This window comes from Rhopalosiphum padi, chromosome 2, assembly GCF_020882245.1.
Source record: "Rhopalosiphum padi isolate XX-2018 chromosome 2, ASM2088224v1, whole genome shotgun sequence".
NCBI classification, from domain to species: Eukaryota; Metazoa; Arthropoda; class Insecta; order Hemiptera; family Aphididae; genus Rhopalosiphum; species Rhopalosiphum padi.
This window is the reverse complement of record NC_083598.1, coordinates 8762448-8783872: the sequence shown is the minus strand read 5'-3', so window position 1 is coordinate 8783872 and position 21425 is coordinate 8762448. Positions and strand designations below refer to the sequence as shown.

The 21425-nt window shown below is 26.6% G+C and overlaps 1 protein-coding gene across 3 annotated transcripts in view; it reads left to right on the top strand.

Annotated features, from left to right (window-relative positions):
* LOC132923197 (protein furry) overlaps positions 1–21425 on the top strand; it is a 108529-nt gene that overhangs the window by 77454 nt on the left and 9650 nt on the right. For 2 of the 3 annotated variants that reach the window (XM_060987048.1, XM_060987050.1), the window contains exons 25-34: positions 7372–7507; positions 7757–7896; positions 10581–10867; positions 15493–15585; positions 15653–15761; positions 15850–16060; positions 18538–18636; positions 18789–19685; positions 20773–20940; positions 21260–21400. In XM_060987048.1, coding sequence (XP_060843031.1) covers positions 7372–7507; positions 7757–7896; positions 10581–10867; positions 15493–15585; positions 15653–15761; positions 15850–16060; positions 18538–18636; positions 18789–19685; positions 20773–20940; positions 21260–21400 — 2281 coding nt within the window. The remainder of the gene's footprint in view (positions 1–7371; positions 7508–7756; positions 7897–10580; positions 10868–15492; positions 15586–15652; positions 15762–15849; positions 16061–18537; positions 18637–18788; positions 19686–20772; positions 20941–21259; positions 21401–21425) is intronic. The other variant, XM_060987049.1, reaches the window with a different exon arrangement.

Genomic DNA, 21425 nt, shown 5'->3' with positions numbered 1-21425 from the left:
TATGTTTCACGTGGTCTTTCGGGTATTCGAAGAGTGACACAAAAACGAAACTCTTGATAAAAGTAGCTTAATTTTAAAATTTTACAATCTAACGATAATCAATTTATCACCTTCAAAGTAGTTTCTCCCACGCCGTGCATTTGTTACTGCTATTTTTGAAAATCATGTAACTGATTACTTTCATTAAGCCCTTTTAGAAGTTCTATCGTTTTTATTTTTACGTCATCAACCGTTTGATAATGAGTTTCTTTCAATAGACTTTTAATAGGTAGAAAACACCATTTGAGTGTGGTCAGGCAAGTTGGGTGAAGGGGTGCTAAAATGATTTTTTTTTTGTTAAAAAAACGTTGAACTGAAAATGCATTATGAGCTTTTTAGAGATCACTTAAGAGGCACAAACTTTTTTATGTTAAAATTTTCTACTAAAATTTTTTTACTAATTATTTTGACAAATTATAACATTTCGAGAGAAATAAATCATCTTTTACAATGAAATTTTCATCTTAACGTTTCAAATTAAATGTACATTACTTTGGCTATTGTAAATAACCATATATAGATATCTTATACAAAAGAAGTTTATTCGATTTATTTGTTGTATGCTATGAAAACCATTTTAGCATCTATATTTATTCATGGATAGTGAGTACATATATATTAATATATTATCATTGGTAATTTTTATTTTTTAAGAGAATACTGGTCTAAAAATATACAACCGTTAGTTACAAAATCATATGTACATATTTATAATTTTTATAAATCGAGTTCCACCTATAGAATCAACTGTCGAGTTTAATATTTTTTTTTTTTGCTTTATTGATCATGGACAAAAATCTGTAAAAATTGTAGCGAAAGATTATGTAATATAAAAAAACTGATATTTCCGCCCCGCAAAATCTCTCTAAATTTAAAAAAACGCACATCATACATTTGCAACAGACTCATGTATCATAATTTTCTATTTTATAATCAATATGTTTGCTTAGTGTTAAAATTTACATTTTTTAGTTGATATATTTATTAATTTATAACTTTTATAAGCTAATAAAAATAATGTAAAATGTTGACCTAACTTCAAGATAACTTTAATAACAGAAACAGAATATTAAAACGATTCAAATAGTCAAGTCAAAGTGATGAAACAATTAAATGGATTTTTCTCTAAACTAAGAAACACATCTTTATATATTAATATAGTCTTACCTGTTAGTAAAATAAATATTAAAGGAGTATAGGTAATATTTTTAACGGCGCGAATAATAAATAATTGATAGTTTAATAAAATGGTTGAGGCCAATTTTTAAATGTGCAATCGATATTTATAACTTTTCAACCTTAACTTTTCGTAACTCGGAACCGTGGCCAACAACCATGGGCGAAATTCAGTTATTGTGACATATAATTTCCTTTTTAAGGATACAATTCATGTACAGCTTACATTATACATTTGATAAGCGATAATGATAAAATCATGACATCAATATTTTTCAGTGTTACATATTTATATTGTTTTAGAAAACTATCTGCTCAAAATATAAAATGCATTAAATTTTTATGCATTTACATCTTGTATAGGTTCCAAGATGCGTAGAATATACTGTTTAAAAGAGGTGGTAGTAAACTTTGACGAAAGTATAGTAAACAATCACGATTTTTTTTACTAGTAAACTCTCCTGTGTTGTTTTAGATTTTTTTTTAATGTGTATGTTCAGATTATTATAAAACTTTATGGGACATAATTCGTATACACTATACATTAATATAAATTATTCACTATTGTATTACAATTTTAAACAATAAATAATTATTAAAAACTAAAAAAATAATCATTATTTAAATGACGAGGTATATATACTGGGTTAGTTAAAATACAATTATTTTAAGCCTTAAAGGGTTAAAAAAATCACGCAAAAAAGTTCATCAAATTAAAAATATTATTATTTATATTAAAGTATTAATATTAATTATTTTAAATATTTAGGTATATTTGTAATTAATGGTATAACTATTTAAATTTAGGCATGTATAATAACTATTAAGCATATTTTTCTGAAAACTAGTGTTCAATTAAATTTCCAAATCAATTTTTATAAGCAATCCATGGTTTTTTCAACCGTTATTAATTCGTTGGTTTATTTTTAGTTTAAGTAATTAAAATAACCGAAGCATACTATAATTTTTTAATACTTAACAATGCGTAGTTTAAATTTTATAAATAAAAAACATCTCAAATAATTGATTGATAAAGAATGACATTTTAATTAATAATAAACTAGTTTTTTTTTTATTTATAAAAATTATGGAGTACTTAAATAGCCAATTTTTTGAGATGGATTATAAATGATATTTTTAACACTGTTCATGTATTATGATACATTATATAAATTCAAAATAAATGCCGCTAACTTCATAATATTATATGTATGTGATATTATAGGGCTTCAAAGCATCATATATAATTCTTATAATTTTTGGATGATGATTATATAGTATAATCCATACTTTTTTTTAATAGAATCAATAGTTATATAGTTTTTCAATTTTTCTATATTGGCGTTATTTATCATTCCAATCAATTTTTGAATTTAAAAAATAAATGTTTTTTTTTTTAATACATGTTATTACCTTTATATGAATACATTAATACATTCGACTGCAGTTAACGTTTAGTTTAATAAATAGTATAATTGCTATTATTATTTCAGTAAATCAAGTCACTGGTGCTTTCATTTTAGCTTCATATGATTAGCTTGAGATATTTTTTTTAGTTTACAATTTTTGATTTGTGGTTAAAGTATGGATTAGGTATATGTGCAAAACTGACAAAAACTAAATAGTTGTTAGAAATCAAATTTAGCACTATACTTTGTCAAAACCAAAAATATTTTCATAATATACTTGAAAAATATTTAATTGATAAAATTAGGTTTAAAATTATACTGGAAATTTCAAACTCATGTATTTATTTAACTACATAAATATATACATTTTTTTTAAACAGAGGTTGTTTTAGAGGTATTGATTTAATCTATATACTATTTTATGATAAAATATACGGCAAGAGTGAATTATACTGACTACTTTGCATTTTAAAATGTGCACTATTTTAACATGTTTACAATATGACAGTCGTTTTCCACAATTTTAAAATAGTAAATACCTGAGCGCCTTTCTATATAATATAATATACGTTTTATAAAATGGTATTTATAATAAAATATATATAATATACCCTTATAATTTATTATAGAATTTTATTTTTCTGAAAAAAGTTTGTTAAAATGGTTACAAACTTAAGAAGTTCAAAAACAATTTTAATTTAAATTATATGCCGAGTTATCAACAGGTGTTTGTATATCTATAAATAATTAAATAATTTATTATTGCACAAATCATAATTTTTATAATTCATGTTTGTGTTGTTTTAAACAAATTGTTGATTTAATTTAGTGTTATAATAATAATTTTCATACAATTTTTTAAGTATAATTCTTCTTTAAAACCATAATATAATAATTTAATTTAAGGACATCATTATACTAATTTTTTATTTGTCATTTTGTTCACGACACTTATTATTTTATTTACAATATATAATTGTTGTCTTAACTAAGTTCAACGTATAAATGTTTTCAGCAGTTACTATTATTTATTATTATTTTTTTTATATATATATATATCTCAGTATTATAATTATACTATAGTAAATCGGTATTTCCAAAAGCTTATAACACAATTGTAGCTTTATATGTTTTTGTAGAAAATAATACACATACTTTAATTAAATTCATAACTTTGAAATATTTTTCATAAATAAAAAATTTATTTGGTTTCACGTTTATTATATCATTTTAAATTTAATTTAATTAAATATGTGAATAAGCTTTATAAAAAAATACTAAATAATACAATACATAACCTATATAAATCACATATAATTATTATGTATTGTGACCAAAAATTGTATTTTTTTTAATATTTAAAGCCATAGAACATTAATAGGTGCATATAGTAATTACTTATTATGTTCCTACAGTTAATATTGGGTTTTCAGTCAATCAAATACTAAGTATTTGAAAGAATAAGTGAACCTCGCGTAGTGATTTAAGTAAGCGTTTACTTTAGAGTTAGGCGTATGTATAAATATGATTAAAAATACATTAGCGAAAATTTGGGAATCTCAAACAGACACAAAATGCATTTTCTGCATAGTACAATTTTTATAACTCAAAAAGAGATTATATTATTAGAAATACTCTTAGCTTTACGGATTATTTTACGTACAAGTATTAAACAAATGTTTACTGAAATTCGAAAAACATAACCTGCTACAGTTTTCATTCTATAAAAAGTTCAATCTTCAAAGGGCTACTATTTATAACGTACCTGATTCTCCAACTATGCGACCATTGTGTGTAGTTTAGTAAACCCTCCATCATGTTATATAAATAGCTAGTAAAGTATTTGCATAAAAGAAACCAAAATTATTTTATTATACCTCTTAAAATTATTTGTTTATAATACGAACTGCAGTAAAATATTAATATTTGTATCATAACATAATATATGGTAAACTGAAAAATAAATATTTACCGCAAATAACAAATGATTGTTGGTATGGGTAACTACGTAGTTCGTTGTGGATTTATATAATGCATACGGCTACATTAAATTCGTAAAGATAATTTATACCTTGGCAGAATGATTAAAATAGTTGAATTAGTAGATATATACACATTTTTGTCATAATATCGTCTGATAATAATTATACCGGCTAAGGTAATTGAACAGGCTAAGCTCTCAATTTAAACAAGTTTATATTTTATGATGTGCTTTATAAATGTCTTCTTTAATCTTTTGAGTATATCGAGGAGAATATAGTTTAATGTTTCAGTAATGCGTTTTTACTTTTGATGTTGAATGGTCATTAAACTTGAGATCTCTATGATCTTAGAGCGAGTTATTTAAATAATAGGTATGCATTACAATATTACATTCTAAATAATGAACACGATAGATGGTCTACTATGTAATTATGTCTATAAGACTAGTTACAAATACATTACTAAACTTTATTATAAAAGGACATCTGATTAAACCGTGTATAAATGTATGGAAATTAAATCTACAACAATTCACTCGCGAATTGTAAAAAAAATGTACGATTAAGAAAAAGATGTTCTATAACAGGAATCTAGTTTATCATTAGAAATAGTACATAAAATATATATTGTATTTTATATGAGTTCAGTTATTTTGACACACATATTACATTATTTTAGACTTTTTCATGTTATGCTTTATTTCGTTTTACCGTCCTTAAAAACACTTAAATCTCAAAATTAGGTTTATGTCAATATCTTATTTTTACATATATTTAAGCTAGATTATTGTACTTCTTTTACTAAAGTTTGAATATACATTAAACGATTTTAACAATAATACCATGTAAACAAGAGATGATTTTAAAACGTGAGATGTACAACAAGTCGGTAGGGTAGTATATTATATACTAATATTATAATCTATACGCATATTTATTATTGTTGTGTAAAAATAATGAATATTGAACGATAAATCATTACATCCATTAAACGACTCTGAGCTGAAATTATATTACGCCAAAATTGTCAAGATTTTATTCAATACCTATATAAAAGTATTGTATAAACTTTTAGAGCTTTTTAAATGCTTCAAAAAATGTTAACCGAAAACAACCACGTAAAAAAACTTGATTGTAAAATCAATACCTCTACCGCTCTGATCAGAATCTAATATATCTAATAAATAACCATTATGTTGAACATAATTCATTGTTAATCTGCAAATATACATTCTTAACCAACACAATACTTCTGCATGCAATCAAATGTAATTAATTTTTTACCTAAACATTCTAAACCAATGTATCTTATTTATTTTCATATTAAATATTGTACAATTTTATCAATATATTTATATATGATGATTATTACATTTATTAACTGTTAAGTCGATGAAGCAATTTCGATATAGTATACGGTATATGCACTATATACAATCGTATAACTCATCTATATAAAGTTGGTTAACTAGTGTTATACTTATCAAATGCATTAAAATGTTTATGCGTACAAAAAATGTGAAATTTTTCTTATGAGGAGTAAAAACAGATTTTCAATCAATTAAATACATATTGTATTTATTTTTTTTCACAAATATTATTTCCCCGAAAATACTAATTAAAATTTGTAATTTATCTAAGATTTTGTTAAAAGTAAACAATAATAATAATATATCATAATGTTTAAAAGTTAAATTATTGTTGATTAACTAGTCCGCCAATATATTTAATAGGCTCGAGTATTGTCAGAGTAGTTTTCACATTTAATTTTCATACTACTCATAAAATGTTAAACATAATAATAGCCAAATATGATATAGCTTAATGTGAATTTGAAAATTTAATTTTAGTAAGTTCTATAAAATTATTAAATTAATTGATCATTAAATTTAATCTTCCTGGATTATAATTTATTACGAACAATGTAAATTATAAATTATATTTAAATATCATAAATTCATAATGGATTTATTGTGTAGATACAACTTCCCTATTACTAATGAAAAACATGATGTATGTTTTTAGCATTAAATGAAAAACACACTTAAATAAGGGTAATTAATTAGTGTTATGTTAGATGTAAAATATTATGTTGGAAGTAATGCCGATAAAACAAGTGAGCTTATATACTAATTAAATCATTTTAATAATAAACATCACGTTCATATAATAAACTTAATGCAAATATACTTTATTAAAGACATTCATTTAGAAGAATTTTTAAAATTTCTTTATTATTCTTACCTATAAATAAGTATATTTGATAATATAAATTCCAATATTATTCACTATTTTTTGCAAAAAATGATAATTAGTATTATTATTTTAAATATATTATATTTGTTAATTATATTCACTTATGTATTATACTCAAATTATAATAATTTATTCATAAAAGTCCATAGTATACAAATAATATTTACATAACTTTCATTATTTTGAAATATACCTACGTATTTACAGGTTATGGAACTAAATGATTAATACTATATTGGCCTTTGAATATTGATATTTTTAAGTTGTTTGGAATACTTAATATTGATACAGTTGTACAAATATAACTTTATTCACTTAAATAAATGTATGATACGATTAATATCTATCATTAGTTTTGCTTTAATGTTATCTAAATTTATTTTGGATATATTTATTGGATTTTTAATATGAAGAATACATTATGTATAGTATTATTCATCTTTAAAAAATATCTGTATTATAATTATAAAGTAAATACGTATTAAATAAAAAGTACAATTTTTTTCCAGATCTTGTAAATCGGATTCTACAGTTAAATCCATTTCTAGATTCCCTACAAATCGCATGAGTTCTAAATGGCAACGAATAATTGGGGCTCAGTCAACACTGCAAGATGAAATGCAAAGTCCTGTAGAAGATTCCGAAGTAATATTAATGTTTTTCGTATCACATAAATTATAAATAAGTTTGAGCATTGATTGAAACATTATCTTAATTATTAATGTAAAATCACACCAATAAAGTACGACCAGCTATATAATAAACGACAAACAATATTATAATAATAGCTCCTAAAAATTTAAATACTATTTATCTTGAAGTATAAACAATTATTATTTATCGTAGTATAATGCATATATTGAATTATGAGATTAATAAATTTTTATTTTCTAGATGAATTATGACAGATTATCTCCCAATTACGGTGATTTTCCTCAACCTCATCCATTACCTATGCCCGAATATGGAGGATATTTTGCTCCTTTAAAAGAATATTTGCCGACTAATATTCCGTCAAGCAGTGGTTTTCACAGGTAAGACGTATAAATTAATTTTGTCCTTCGAATTTTAAAAATAAATAAATTTTAGACTTTGAGCAAATCAATAAATATACTGAATTTAAATATTTATGAATATATTTTTTTATGTTAGACGTATATAATAGTTATAGAATATAAGTGTATTGAAAATGCTAAAAAATTAAAATTTGTTGGTGGTTTTTGATATTATATTGGATCTAATTTGTATTTTTGAGAGTTAAAAATCGAGAAACACCAATTATAATAAAAACAATTTTGTTATTTTGTTTCAATTTAAAAAATATTAATTTTTGAAACATGTGACATTATACTATTACTTAAATTATCATTTTCTATAAATTATGATTAAAAAATTGAAACTTAGACAAAAAACTTAAATTGTATTCAATATCCTTATAAATGTTTCAATGGCAAATTAATAATATCCATAATACATTAATCATATTTTTGGTTAGAGATATTTGAAGTTTAAATTTTTATTTTTTTTTTTATTATTATTACATCATTTACAACCTGTTACGAATATAAAAATAAGTAAAAGTTATAAACGAAGTATTGCTTGAATGGCGGATTTACGAAGCCTTCCAGTAATGGCACTTCGTCAGTTATTTATATTCGTTTACATTATTACAAATACAATTTGAGCATTAACTATAGGTAAGCAGGTCATGATACCGCCGCCTTTTTAGTCTTTTTCTGGGATTACCGGGTACATCTGCTGACGCAAGTCCTTTGATTAAAGGAGTTGTGTAGTTTTAAACATTAAAGTTGAATTGCTGTAAGAATTTCTAGTTACATCGTGGATGGGTAAGATAGCAAGATCATTATATAAGGAATGGTTAGAAAGTAAAAGGGTGGTTCAGTTATTTTCCTTCCTCATTGGCCATTACTTGTACCATTTTTTATGAAGGGAATTATGTTCCTGGTATATAACTATTAGTTATTAGAGCTTTGTCATCGGCATAGTCACCTATAAGACTAGTGGGTAACATGGGTTTATAAGATATGAAAATACATAACTTTAAATAGCACAGGATCAGAACTATGTCTTGGATTTTGTCTTTAAAGAGACTTTGTCATACACATGGGAAACATTTAAAAATTTACCAGTGCAATATTTATTTTCTTCAAAAGAAAGAGTTTACATGGTGTGACAGTGACTATCTTATTGACGGTTCGAAAGTCTCCGTGTTAACAGTGCTTGATGACGCCATCATACTAGTAGTGTAATTAATTTTTATAACTAATTGTGTTACTTTTTCCAAGTTACGGCGATAACTATTGATTGAATAATTTGAAATTTTAGTGTTGAAATTTGTGGTATTTTTATAAAAACTTTGATACAAATTATGCAAAAATTCGTTAAGATTTGCGAATGGTGTTTAACATAACTCGGGATCAACGATATACACGTGCGTACTGAATAATTATTCAAAAAATCTGATATTTAAAAAAAAAAAATTAATAATTTTAGTTACACGTCAATAGTCTTATTATTTATATCAACTATCCCTGATGGTTAATTAGAAAATAATTAACGATAATCGTTATAAAGTATGTTGCTGACTTGAGGATATGTAATTTTTGTGAATTAAAATTAGTTGAATCCATTAATCTTACCATCTTATTATGGAAAAATATATAATATCCTTGGATATATAAGCTGATAGACCATCCACACTTAACATAATTTTACGTAATCAATGATTATAATCATTATAATCATTTAAATTAAACATTACCTATCTATATTACAATGAAGCATTCCATGGTACACCTCTACTTACGGCTGAATGAGTTCCCGAATTTTTATGTATTTATATTAATGAATTTGGTTTTCTTCAAATACTTCAAAAACCGTTTTTATGTATTTAAAATTAATATTTAATACGTAGTAAATTTAAATTTATTTAAATTAAATTAATGAAATGTTGTGATGGTGGGTAGTGAAAAGCTGCTTACCCTTTCAATCATTTTTACAAATATTAAATTATTATTATTAATGATAAAATATTACAATATTTGAACTCCTAAAGGTTAAACTCCATTTTTAATATTAGCGTTTCAAAGTTAAAGATTTTAATTAACGTTGAAACGTTCATTTAAATTATTGAACAGGGGATAAAAATCCTTTGGGTTTTAAATTATGTAGTAATTACAATTAGGTATAATGATTAATCATTGACCTAGGTCAATTTCTAAGAAAATTCTGCTATATTGAGATTGTCAATTTCGTTTTTTTTTTTATTATTTATTATAACCTTTTAACTTAATTATAAAAGGTACTTCAGTATTTGGTTGACTATAAATGCAAATAATATTTAAATATATGTTATTGATTCTGTTCAGAGAGAAATAAATAATTTTATAAATGTTGATTACTTAACAAATTTTTAAGTGTGATTAATTTCTAAAAAATACGAATTTAGCTTTTCGATAAAAGGTATAATTAATGATAATTTCAGACATAAAAACAAAAATCAATCTTATTGTTATTCATAAAATAATTAACATAGCACCTCATTTTACATTATTTTATGATTATTTATTGATTATTTAAAAACAGTACCTAAATAATAAAAAAATGCAAAGTATTAATAATATTTATTTATTTGCTTTTGAAAAATTTGCTCAGTTTTTCATGCCAGTTTTAACATTTTCTACTTGTATTTTTAAAGATGCAATATTGCTGTCATGTTACTAAAAGATTTACCATCCGACTCGCTAGACATTGACTGGTCCATTCATATGCCTTTGATGTTGCATATCGCATTGTTAGGCATGGACCACAGTCGTTCATTAGTACATCAACACTGCAAACAATTGTTATTGAACTTGTTGCTAGTCTTAGCCAACAACTCGGATCAACTAACCATCGCTCAAGTCCTTTTGAATCGTGATACAATTCACCTAAGTCTTGGGTTGCCAACTCCGCCAGTACCTGTCACCCAACATAATTTTACAGGTAATATGTTTTCATTTTATTTTACACGCATCTAACAAATTTGTTTAATTAATATTAATTATAAAAACAACTATCTCTACTTTTATAAAAAATACGAAAATACGGTATGTTTTTCGTTAACAAAGAATTATAGCTAATGATATTTATAGTATGTTCGCACTGTACTGCTAAAAATTTCAGCTGAATGACCTAAAATCGAAATGAAGTTTTGAATATGTTAAAAATGAGTACCCGCCTAACTACAAATTTTGAAAAAATGTCGACATTTTAACTCCTTTTTGTATATGCATGAACAATGACGCTTGGTTTATTTTTGCCATTTTTATATCAAAAATATTATTTTAATTAAAAAATTAATAAAATTAGAATAAACAAAATGTAGAAATATTTGCTATTTTAGACGTTGCTCATTTTATACCCGAGATATTTCCTATATCGTTAAACGGCTACATACATAGAGGAGATCTTAAAAAAACACCACTTATGTCTATAAAATGATAAAATGTAAATAAAAACCTTTGTAATGTGTTATATTTTTTTGTAAAATTAGGAGAAATTACGAAAACAAATTATTAAAAACCAATAATTAGCTTTATTATTTGTAAATTTTCATTTACTCTAATTTTGTTAATTTTCAATTACCTATGTAATATACCATAATGATATACCTATGTATAACTTTTTTTAATATTACAATCAATTCTAGTAATATTATTTTTTATAGTTATTAATAAAAAATAAAAAGATTGGCAAGTGGGTATCGCTCTGCTGTACTCGTATAGTAGATATGGGGAATAGGTCGCTATAATATGTATGAATTAAATTTGAATGCTATGACATGTATCATTATATACGAACAACAATTCTGAACGGATATAATTTGTCCGTCTAGGATAATTAGTAGGATATATTATATTATTACCTAAATTGTAATACATTGTAATTTTACGCGAATTCGTAAAAAATTTAATTTCATAGGCTCATAAAATTATTTCTATATTGACGCTAGACATTTTTTTTACAGTTACTTGAAGGAAAACTTATGAAGAACCTTGTATTGGGTTTTTTAACCTTAGATATAAATCACAAAATGAATTTTCAACTTCAAAATTCCTTGCAAATTTACGCGATTTTAACATATTTCGTTAACATTTGAACTTAAAATGCCTATCAACAAAAATTGTGACTAACGATTTTTGAATTTTTTTTTACTACGATAAGTATCACTTATAATAAACCTTGTATTAAATTTTAAAGATTTTGTGGTGAGCCAAATTTTTTTTTATAGGCATGTTAAAAAAAAAATTAGAAAAATTGAAAATTTCAATTGTCTATAAATAGCTTAAAAAAGTCAAGATATTTTGAAAATTTAATCGTAAATAGATAACGCTAATATAAATATTTGGTGAAAATTTTAAGTGTTTACAACTATTTGTTTTTGAGTTACAGCAAAATAAAAAATTGATTTTGTCGAAAACTAATTATGCGTAAAAAATCTCGTTTACCGTCACTTTTTTAAGGTTTTTCCTAAGACTTTTGATAACTACAGTAAATTTTTTAATTTTGACCCCCCCCCCCTCTCCAAAGTACCAACTAGATGAATTTTCCTTTTCAATGAGGGGCTGAAGTCAAAAATCAAAGCATTATTTCTACTCCAAATCGTGATGACACAAAAATAAAAACATACATCATTGTAAAACCACTAATATCTTATTAATTAGTAAGTACTCTAAAAATAATATCTTGAATACTATTTATACTCTTGGAAATTAAAAGTATTGATTATATTTAATAAATACATCTACTATTTTGACTGGTTTAATCAGAAATGCAATTTCTCTGATTGTTTTACCTTCAATACAACTATTAATTTATTATCAATATGAAAATTAACTCATTAGCAGCCGTGCATCTTCAACAATATTATTATTTAATAATTGTACATGGATAATGTTGACAAGCAGTAACTTATAAAATATCGCATTTTTTAATTATTATTATTTCTAAAAGAGACACTTACTAAATTAAAATGTTTTTGTAAATTATAATTAATTTGTTTATTTTGATTCTGGTAAGTTATTATTAGTTTTATTTGTTGTCAACTAAATATTTTTAGGAGTGGTGAAACTTTAATAAAAAGTCGCCAACCTCGAAAATAAATTATGTTTATTCATGTATATCATTTTAATACAATGGAATTACTTTTCATTACTTTATGATCTCCATTATATTTGTATATTGCTATTTTAGTATATCAGCTAAGCAGTTTATTGTACTGAACTTTATAGACGTAGAAATGTAGAATGGTAGTTATTAAATTGTACTTGGATTTAAGTTTTAACACATGTTTTTAATATGCGCTATAAATCTGGTAGAAAATTAAATCTTTATTATACGATGTACAATTATTTATTGTAATAATTTAACAGGTTAAGCGCCAAGGCCAAATATGTAACTTTAACAATTGGGTTTTATGAGTATATATAATACCCTACAATATAATTTGTCAATAACGCCACGTAGGATTTTCAGACCCTTCACGTAAAATTTATCTTTGTCACCACGTAGTCTTTAAAATCTTCATAATACGTGTAATCTTATGGAAATAAAATAGTACGTGGCCTAAATATTATATAGGGGTAATGATGGGGGGGGGGGGCATGGGTGGGCTTCAGCCCCCCTAGAATTTCTTAAAGCCCTCCAAAATTATTGGTAAATATATGTGTCTATAAACATATTAATATTAACTTTATATTTGCCCACAATAATCATTCCAGAGCACCTTATTAGCTCTCAAAAAAATCTACAAAAAATGAAATAACACTAAACATCCAAACAAAAAAAAATATTGAATTCATGTAGGTACCATTCCATATTGGCATCGTAAAAAATGAGAAAGCAGATAAAAGTGTGCTGATCTTTCAGCGAAAAATATCCCGGACCCTACAATAAATAACATACCCCCAAACGACATAAAAAATTCTATTAACAAAAAAAATTATCTCATCTTAACAAAACCATTGAAATTCAATACGAACATCCAACAAATTTAAAAAAATAAAAAATCAATCAAAAGATCACACTCTCCTACCTATTTTAACAAACGCAAGACATTTAGACATCGCAATCACTCGCATTAGAATCGGACACTATTTTTTTACACACTGGTATTTAATTAACAATGAGCCTCAACCAATAATCGACATAATATGCAACCTAACTCTAACCAACAAACATGTATTGGAGGAATGCACACAATACACCTCAACACGCAACGACCTGAACATGCCACTCAACATAAAAGAAGCACTCGATGAAGACAAAGTCCTGAGAATAATCGAATTCCTAAATACCATAAACCTTATTAAAAAATTTTAAATTAAAAAAAAAATGTAAAAAATTATTGAAATGAAACACCTTATCTTAAAACTAACTATATAACTTTGTAAAAATCGTTCAGGCTAGTAACCGTTGCTGTTGAAGCCTTAATTATTTAAATTAAAAAAATATATATATATACATATATAATGTTTCATATAAGAGAATTCAAAGAGCCAGTTTTAAACACCAATAAAAACAATAAATAATTAAAAAATTAAATTAAATCAAATATATAATATAATCAAATTAAATTTGCTGTAAAACAATTTTAAGACTCCAGCCCCCCTAATACATAAAGGACTAGTTACGCCTATGTGTGGCCTATAGAACAAGTCTATAGAATGGCTTATTGAAATTCTTTATAGTATTTTATTTTTAGAGTGGAAAATATTATCTTTTTTTATAATGTATTATTGTCAAAACATTTTCTGTTTTGTTTATGATTTTATTTCGAATAACTAAATTCTTAAATTCAGTTAATCTTTTTCGCACATACACATGTGTGTATTTTATAAAAAAGTCAATAATATTTCAACACATATATTGGTCCAAATAAAACAAAAACTAATGTACAAACAATGTTACGCACGTTTGTTGGAAAACGGCGGTAGATCTGGAACTCAAAACAAAACAAGAAAAGTTTTCACTCAATGTGATAGATGCAAATTACAAATATGCAAATATTGTTTTATACAAAAATATATAAATACTACATTATAATAAACACTAAATCATCAAAAAAAATAATATTAAAAATAACAAATATTTTAATATAATTTTTTTTTTTTACATTATAATAACATATAAATTATTAAATGTAGTATTTATTGACCTTACGTTTACCGTTAATGCCACGGGGGGTTTTAAGACTCTCCCTATGTTTATAGTTGTATATGATATAGCTCAAAAAATTATTTATGCTAACAATTCTTTCCTTTTTAAGATTTGAAAACAATTGTAAGCTAAATTATTAAAATTGATATGAATCATAGTGACGAGTATCTGTTGCTTAGTATAATAATTATAATTCAAATAATCTTTGCATACCTCCATGATTCCATTAAAATATTATTAATATTCAATATGAATTCTTCACTCGGGGTATTTTTTTTACCAAATATTGATACAATAATTACATATACGAGTGCTTTAATTTTGTAATATCGGTTTATTACTTAACTTTTATTATATTAATTTAAATAAAAAACTGTAAATTACTAAACAAAACAAAATAAATGTTACAGAAGCCAATGAATCGTTTGATAGTTATTTACAAACACCGATTGGAACCAGTTACTCACAATCCACTAGTCTGGTTGTCCTACCTTCTCCTTGTGGTAAGTATATAATATAATTTTATAATATAGTTTTCTATTGATTTCTTATTTAATTCATTATTTTTAGAAGACGATGCTTCGACAGTGATATTAGGAATGGATCAACTCAATCCACCAACCCCAAATGTAACCATTAAAGAAATCGTTAAATCCCTCATAGATTTTATTTCTTCTAGGTAAAGTATTAATTTATTTCGTAGTGATTCGATCTATATTTATTATTTAATTTAATAATGTTTATTATTTGTTTATTGTGATGTTTAGAGGAGAACAACCTCTCTGGCACTATGAAGATATAACGGCCAAAGTTTGGTCTATTCGCAGTGGTGAACAATTAGACGTATTTCTTCAGCACGTTCTTAGAGTATTTCACGAATTTTTACCTCATGCTTTAATAAGCGAGCGATGGGCACAAACTGCAATTCAGTTGGGACTTTCCTGTTCATCGAGACATTACGCTGGACGGTCATTACAAGTATGTAGGAACTTATTTAAAACTTAAAAACTAATTTAAAAAAATGTTAAACTTTAAAAGTGAATTTATACACAGTTTGTGACAAAAGTATATAATTATAATAATTTATTTATTTTCAGTAGTAAGTACTTTATTAATTTCTTTAAAGAATGTATAATGAAACTATGATACTGCAATGTATATTAGGTTTTTAGTAACATTACGTTTTTACCAATAAATCCGTATAGTGATCGGCTAAGAGATGGGTTACAAAACTAAATAAATAATACAATTATACAGTTAAAAATTTCAGCAATATTATAACCGGGTTAAAATACGAATCAAGAATTGATTACACTCAGCGGGCGTGCCATTCCATTAAGTAAATAATAAAAACTTAGGCTTAAACTTACTTTAAACTTTAAAATCTCTACATAATTGTATCAATAATATGCGTATGACAATAAAATTTGTAAACGTTTCAAAAGTATTATGAATATTGAATAGTATCTATTATGTATATTCTATAAGACACGCATAATAACGCAACCAACTTAAAAAATGGTTTGAAAAAGAGACTCATTACATTCCGCCCACTATTATATTACCGTCGCCAATTCACAATACTTGTGTTGATTTCTATAGAGGGAAGGGAGCATCCTCCTATTTTTCAATCATACTTTAGCCATAATTCTTAAAAAGCTATAGTTTATAAGTAACATTCCGGTTTCGGGTCGTCATCAAAGAATCGAATTAAATATGGATAGATTTAGAATTTTTTTTGTTACCTAACCGTACATTTACGTTTGGATTTTCATAAGTGATAAAACACGCTCATATATAGCTACAATCTACAAGTATAACCAAGTAAAAGTTAATGTTTTACACGGAAATGCAAACAATTAATAATCACCTGTTTCGATGACTACTTTTTTGAAATTCACGTACATAGAAAAATCCAGTGAAGTTCTAAACCTGTGGTTCGTCGTTTAAGTAGACAACAGTAAAATATATTATATTGCATCTACTTTTAGGTATACTCTCGATCGGGAAACCGCGACACTTCGCGTCGGTCATTCCAAAAAAAAAACGGTAGTCAATCATTTTTTGTGAGTCCGTCTTCCGTTTCTTGATCAAACTATAATTTTCACATAATATTTTTGCGATAGTGCAACCATATAATGTTTCATAGTGTCATCATTGAAAGACCGACAAAACGCGTCGCTCGTTATCCGAGGGCACGTCAAGATAAAACATTAAACATCACATGTCATATTTTTCAATTATTCTGCTTATAGGAATGGACACAATTAATTGTATATACGTTTTTATGGCCGTTTTTTTAAATCAATCAATTTTAACATAATTTAATGCGTGTGTGGTGTATATATAACATATATAAGCTTGTAAAATACAATGAAGACCTCAGTAGTGTAATAGATAATAGGTATAATAATTGGGTAGAACCGAAGATTTTTATAATAAATTAACTATATTACAATAACGACTCAGCCAAATCCTTTCCATGCACAGGACGACACTGCACGCTGAAATAATTTAATATGAAACTTAACTGTAGATAATAATATGTAAAGTAGGTAGATATATTGATTACAGCCAACTTACGATAGTTATAAACTTATAACGAATAACTTATTAGTAATATTATGTGAGTGTAGTATTTGATGAATCGGTATTCGCCCCCAGTAGACTTAATCGAACGTTAGATGTAAAAAAATCAATATTTTTGTTATATGTAATTTATTAAATGTTACGTGTATGCTACACCTACGGTAACAAAAACATAATAACTAAAAACGTTAGGGAGAAATTATTATTAGATTCTGAGCGGAGCAAATTGATTTATTGAATTATTTTATTAATTTTACAATGATGTGTTGTTTTTTTTCATTTTTGTGTCTGACAACACTTTTTTCTAATAAATAAAAAGAAAGTCTGATAATTTGATTGACGGTTTTTGTTAGTAAATTATATCTTAAGTTGCCGGTACTTTTGGGAAATTAAAATTAAAAATTCCCCGTACTTTTAAAAATAATCTCAGGGAAAAATACGAATATTTGTTAAAATTATTACTAAAAACTTGGACCGTCATCGCTCAGAATCGTTTTTTATCGTATACAATGATTTATCATTGAATTTAAATTTAACACATCCATCACAGTGTCTACTCAATAACAAGGTACACTCGACACCTTCTGTACAGTAGTAGTTACCTACTTGATGGCTTTTTTCATTTAAGTATTTAATTTTAAAATATCTATAAATAGCAAAAAAGTTCAAAATATTTTTTAAATTTTTCATCATTTATAAAAATACTATTGCAAATATTTGGTGAAATTAAAAAAAAAACGATTTTCGTTCGATGTTTAAAACTTTAATTAACTACAATATAATAACACATCATAATATCTACCTAAATTGTTTATTCAATTTTAACATTAAACTAAAACATTTTTATTTTTTTATTCGTCAAACAGATTTTTAGAGCTTTACGTATACCAATTACTAGCCGAATGCTTTCGGAAATACTATCGAGATTAATCGAAACCGTCGCTGAACAGGGTGAAGATATGCAGGTTAGTTTTCAAATCTTTTAATATTGATATTGATATCTATATGTATATTAGGTATATTTTAGTTTACGTGTTTTTTTCATTTTGTATTGTACATTTTGCCCAGTAAGTTTTATCTTACTCGTTTTCACACGGCTCTCGTTTTTATCTTATAGGGTTACGTGACAGAGTTGCTGTTGACCTTGGAAGCGGCCGTGGACTCGTTGGAGACGGACTTCCGGCCTCTGGATATGACCAGAGACATTTTCAAGTCCACTCCGAATCTGAACAACAAGGACGCTAACTCGATGGTGGAAGGCGGCGGTGGAGGCGTCGCCGGTGGAGCTGCCAGCGGAAGCAAACTACAGCGGTCGGTCGCGCAAAAAGCTCCGATCAATCGACGCGTGCCGCCCACGTGCTTCAATCAGGCATCGCACTTCCGGAGCACCAGTTACTCCGTATCCCATTATTCCCGGAGAGCTGTCCCGTATTCGCAGTCCTCAACGGCGGCTGCTGGGTCTGATGTGACCGTCAAGGACGACGGTCGCAGTGGCAACGGCGGAGTTGGTAATGGCGGCAATAGCGGAGGCGGCTGCAAATCCAACAACTGCGCGGCCACTCAACAGAACCTTAAGCTTCTCGGCGATTCGGCCACGCAGGACGACAAACTAACGGTGCTTGGTCAACTGTTCTGGCTAGCGGTATCGCTGCTCGAGTCCGATTACGAACACGAGTTCCTGCTCGCGTGTCGGCTATTGTCGCGGGTCCTCAGGAGATTGCCGCTCGACCGGCCTGACACCCGAGACAAAGTAGACAAACTGGCCGTCCAGTTGCGGACGCCATCGTTCCCGGGCGTGCACGCGCTCCTTCTCAAGGGGTGCACCAACCCGGTGACCTACGAACACGTGGTGCCGCTCCTGTCGCAGCTGACGCCCCTGCTCGACCTGTTGGTGGTCGATCCATCCGAAAGTTTGGCGTTTCCCATGAATGTCGTCGCGCTCCTACCGTACATGCTGTTGCATTATGAAGACGCTAACGAGTTATGCATAATGAGCGCTGAAAATATTGCTCAAGTATGTGTATACCAATCGATGATAACACTATCGCTAGCGTTTTTGTTGTCGTTATTTCACTTATTAAAACTGTCCGATCGAATTATTGAATATCATACGGAGCAATGAGATCGTTAAAAAACTATTTTCATAAATTAAATTTCTTTTAAAAATAGAAATACCCATTAATTATAAAATATCATACTTGAATAACCAACTATATATTTAGTATCCAAAGTGTATGACATATTATGCTAAAACGCTCATTCGGGCAAAAAATCCAATTAATATTTAAAATGTTTTTATTAACATTTATGATAATCGCTAAATAGATTTTTTATACTACCATAAAATATACAATAATTATAACTGGTAGATACAAGGTAACAGTAAAGTTATCTACCTATGAAATCTGCAGTTACTTTCTAGATTTGTATTGATTTTGATTTGCGAACAGACACAATATAATTTTGCATAGCAACTAAACTTCAATTTAACCGAAAATCTAAAATGAAATTTCTTTAAGATAATCACTTAACTTGAATTTTGTTGAAATACAATAGTATGGTATATATAAAGGATGGCACATTTTTCTATTATCGCGTGCTAAAAATGTATTAATTTTTTTTCTGCGTGTCATACAACAATGAGAAATATTATATACATGAGTAAAATGTATTTAGTAAACATAATATAAGAGATTTCATAAGACAAAAAATTCATCACTTATCTGTTCTTACTGATTTGTTAGACGTGTTTTATGAGCTGTGAAATTAAAATAAAATATTGTGAATATTTTTATTTTTCTCAAATTGTTCTTCAATGGATTAGCAATCCCTGGTGTATACAACCGTCACAACTACTAGTTATATTTTTTACTTAAGTGCGAAAAACTTGGTTATTCGTTATCAAATTATTATTCAAAATTATTTTCATTGTATTAAAACATAGTGATTACCCATTATCTAGTAAGAAAAATCTTAAATTATTAAATTATCGGTATTTAAAATAGCAATATATATGTATGGAAGAATTTTTTGTTTATACATTTTTGATTACTATAGTCTACGCCCAAACTAATTTTTATTTTTTAATATTATATTTCCAGTTGTGTACGAATAAAAGTATGAAATTGGAGAATTTGGCGACGGTTATGACACTGTATAGCCGACGTACATTTAGTAAAGAAAGTTTTCAGTGGACCAAATGCGTTGTTAAATATTTGTATGACGCGTATTCTCACTTAAGTCACAACATGCTTGCATTTCTAGTGGAAGTGAGTAAAATGTATTTCCAAACTATTTTAACTATTCCATATTTTACGTAGTTGAGTAATTTTCATGGTTATCTAATTTTCAACATTATACTATATTTACTTAAAAGGGTTATAATCTAGTCTAGACGTATTAACTAGACGGTCGAATCAATAAGTAAGTATTTAAACTTCGAGAGCGTTGTTCTCAAATGGTTAATACTTCATTTCATCTAACTGCATAAAATGTGTATTAATGAATCACAGTTGTTGTATTAATGTATTAAAATATTTTTATTTATAAACTGTGTAACATAATTTTTAAAGCTAACTATGTCTTAAGGTGCTAGAGAGAGGACCATATATCATTCAACTACCAGTGTTGAACATCATTCATTGTATGCTGCACTATGTAGACTTGTCGTCTACCTCTTCGCAGCCCTTTAACGCCGATCTTCTAAGAGTAATCGCTAAATACATCGAGGTAAATATAACCTAAAAAATAAAAT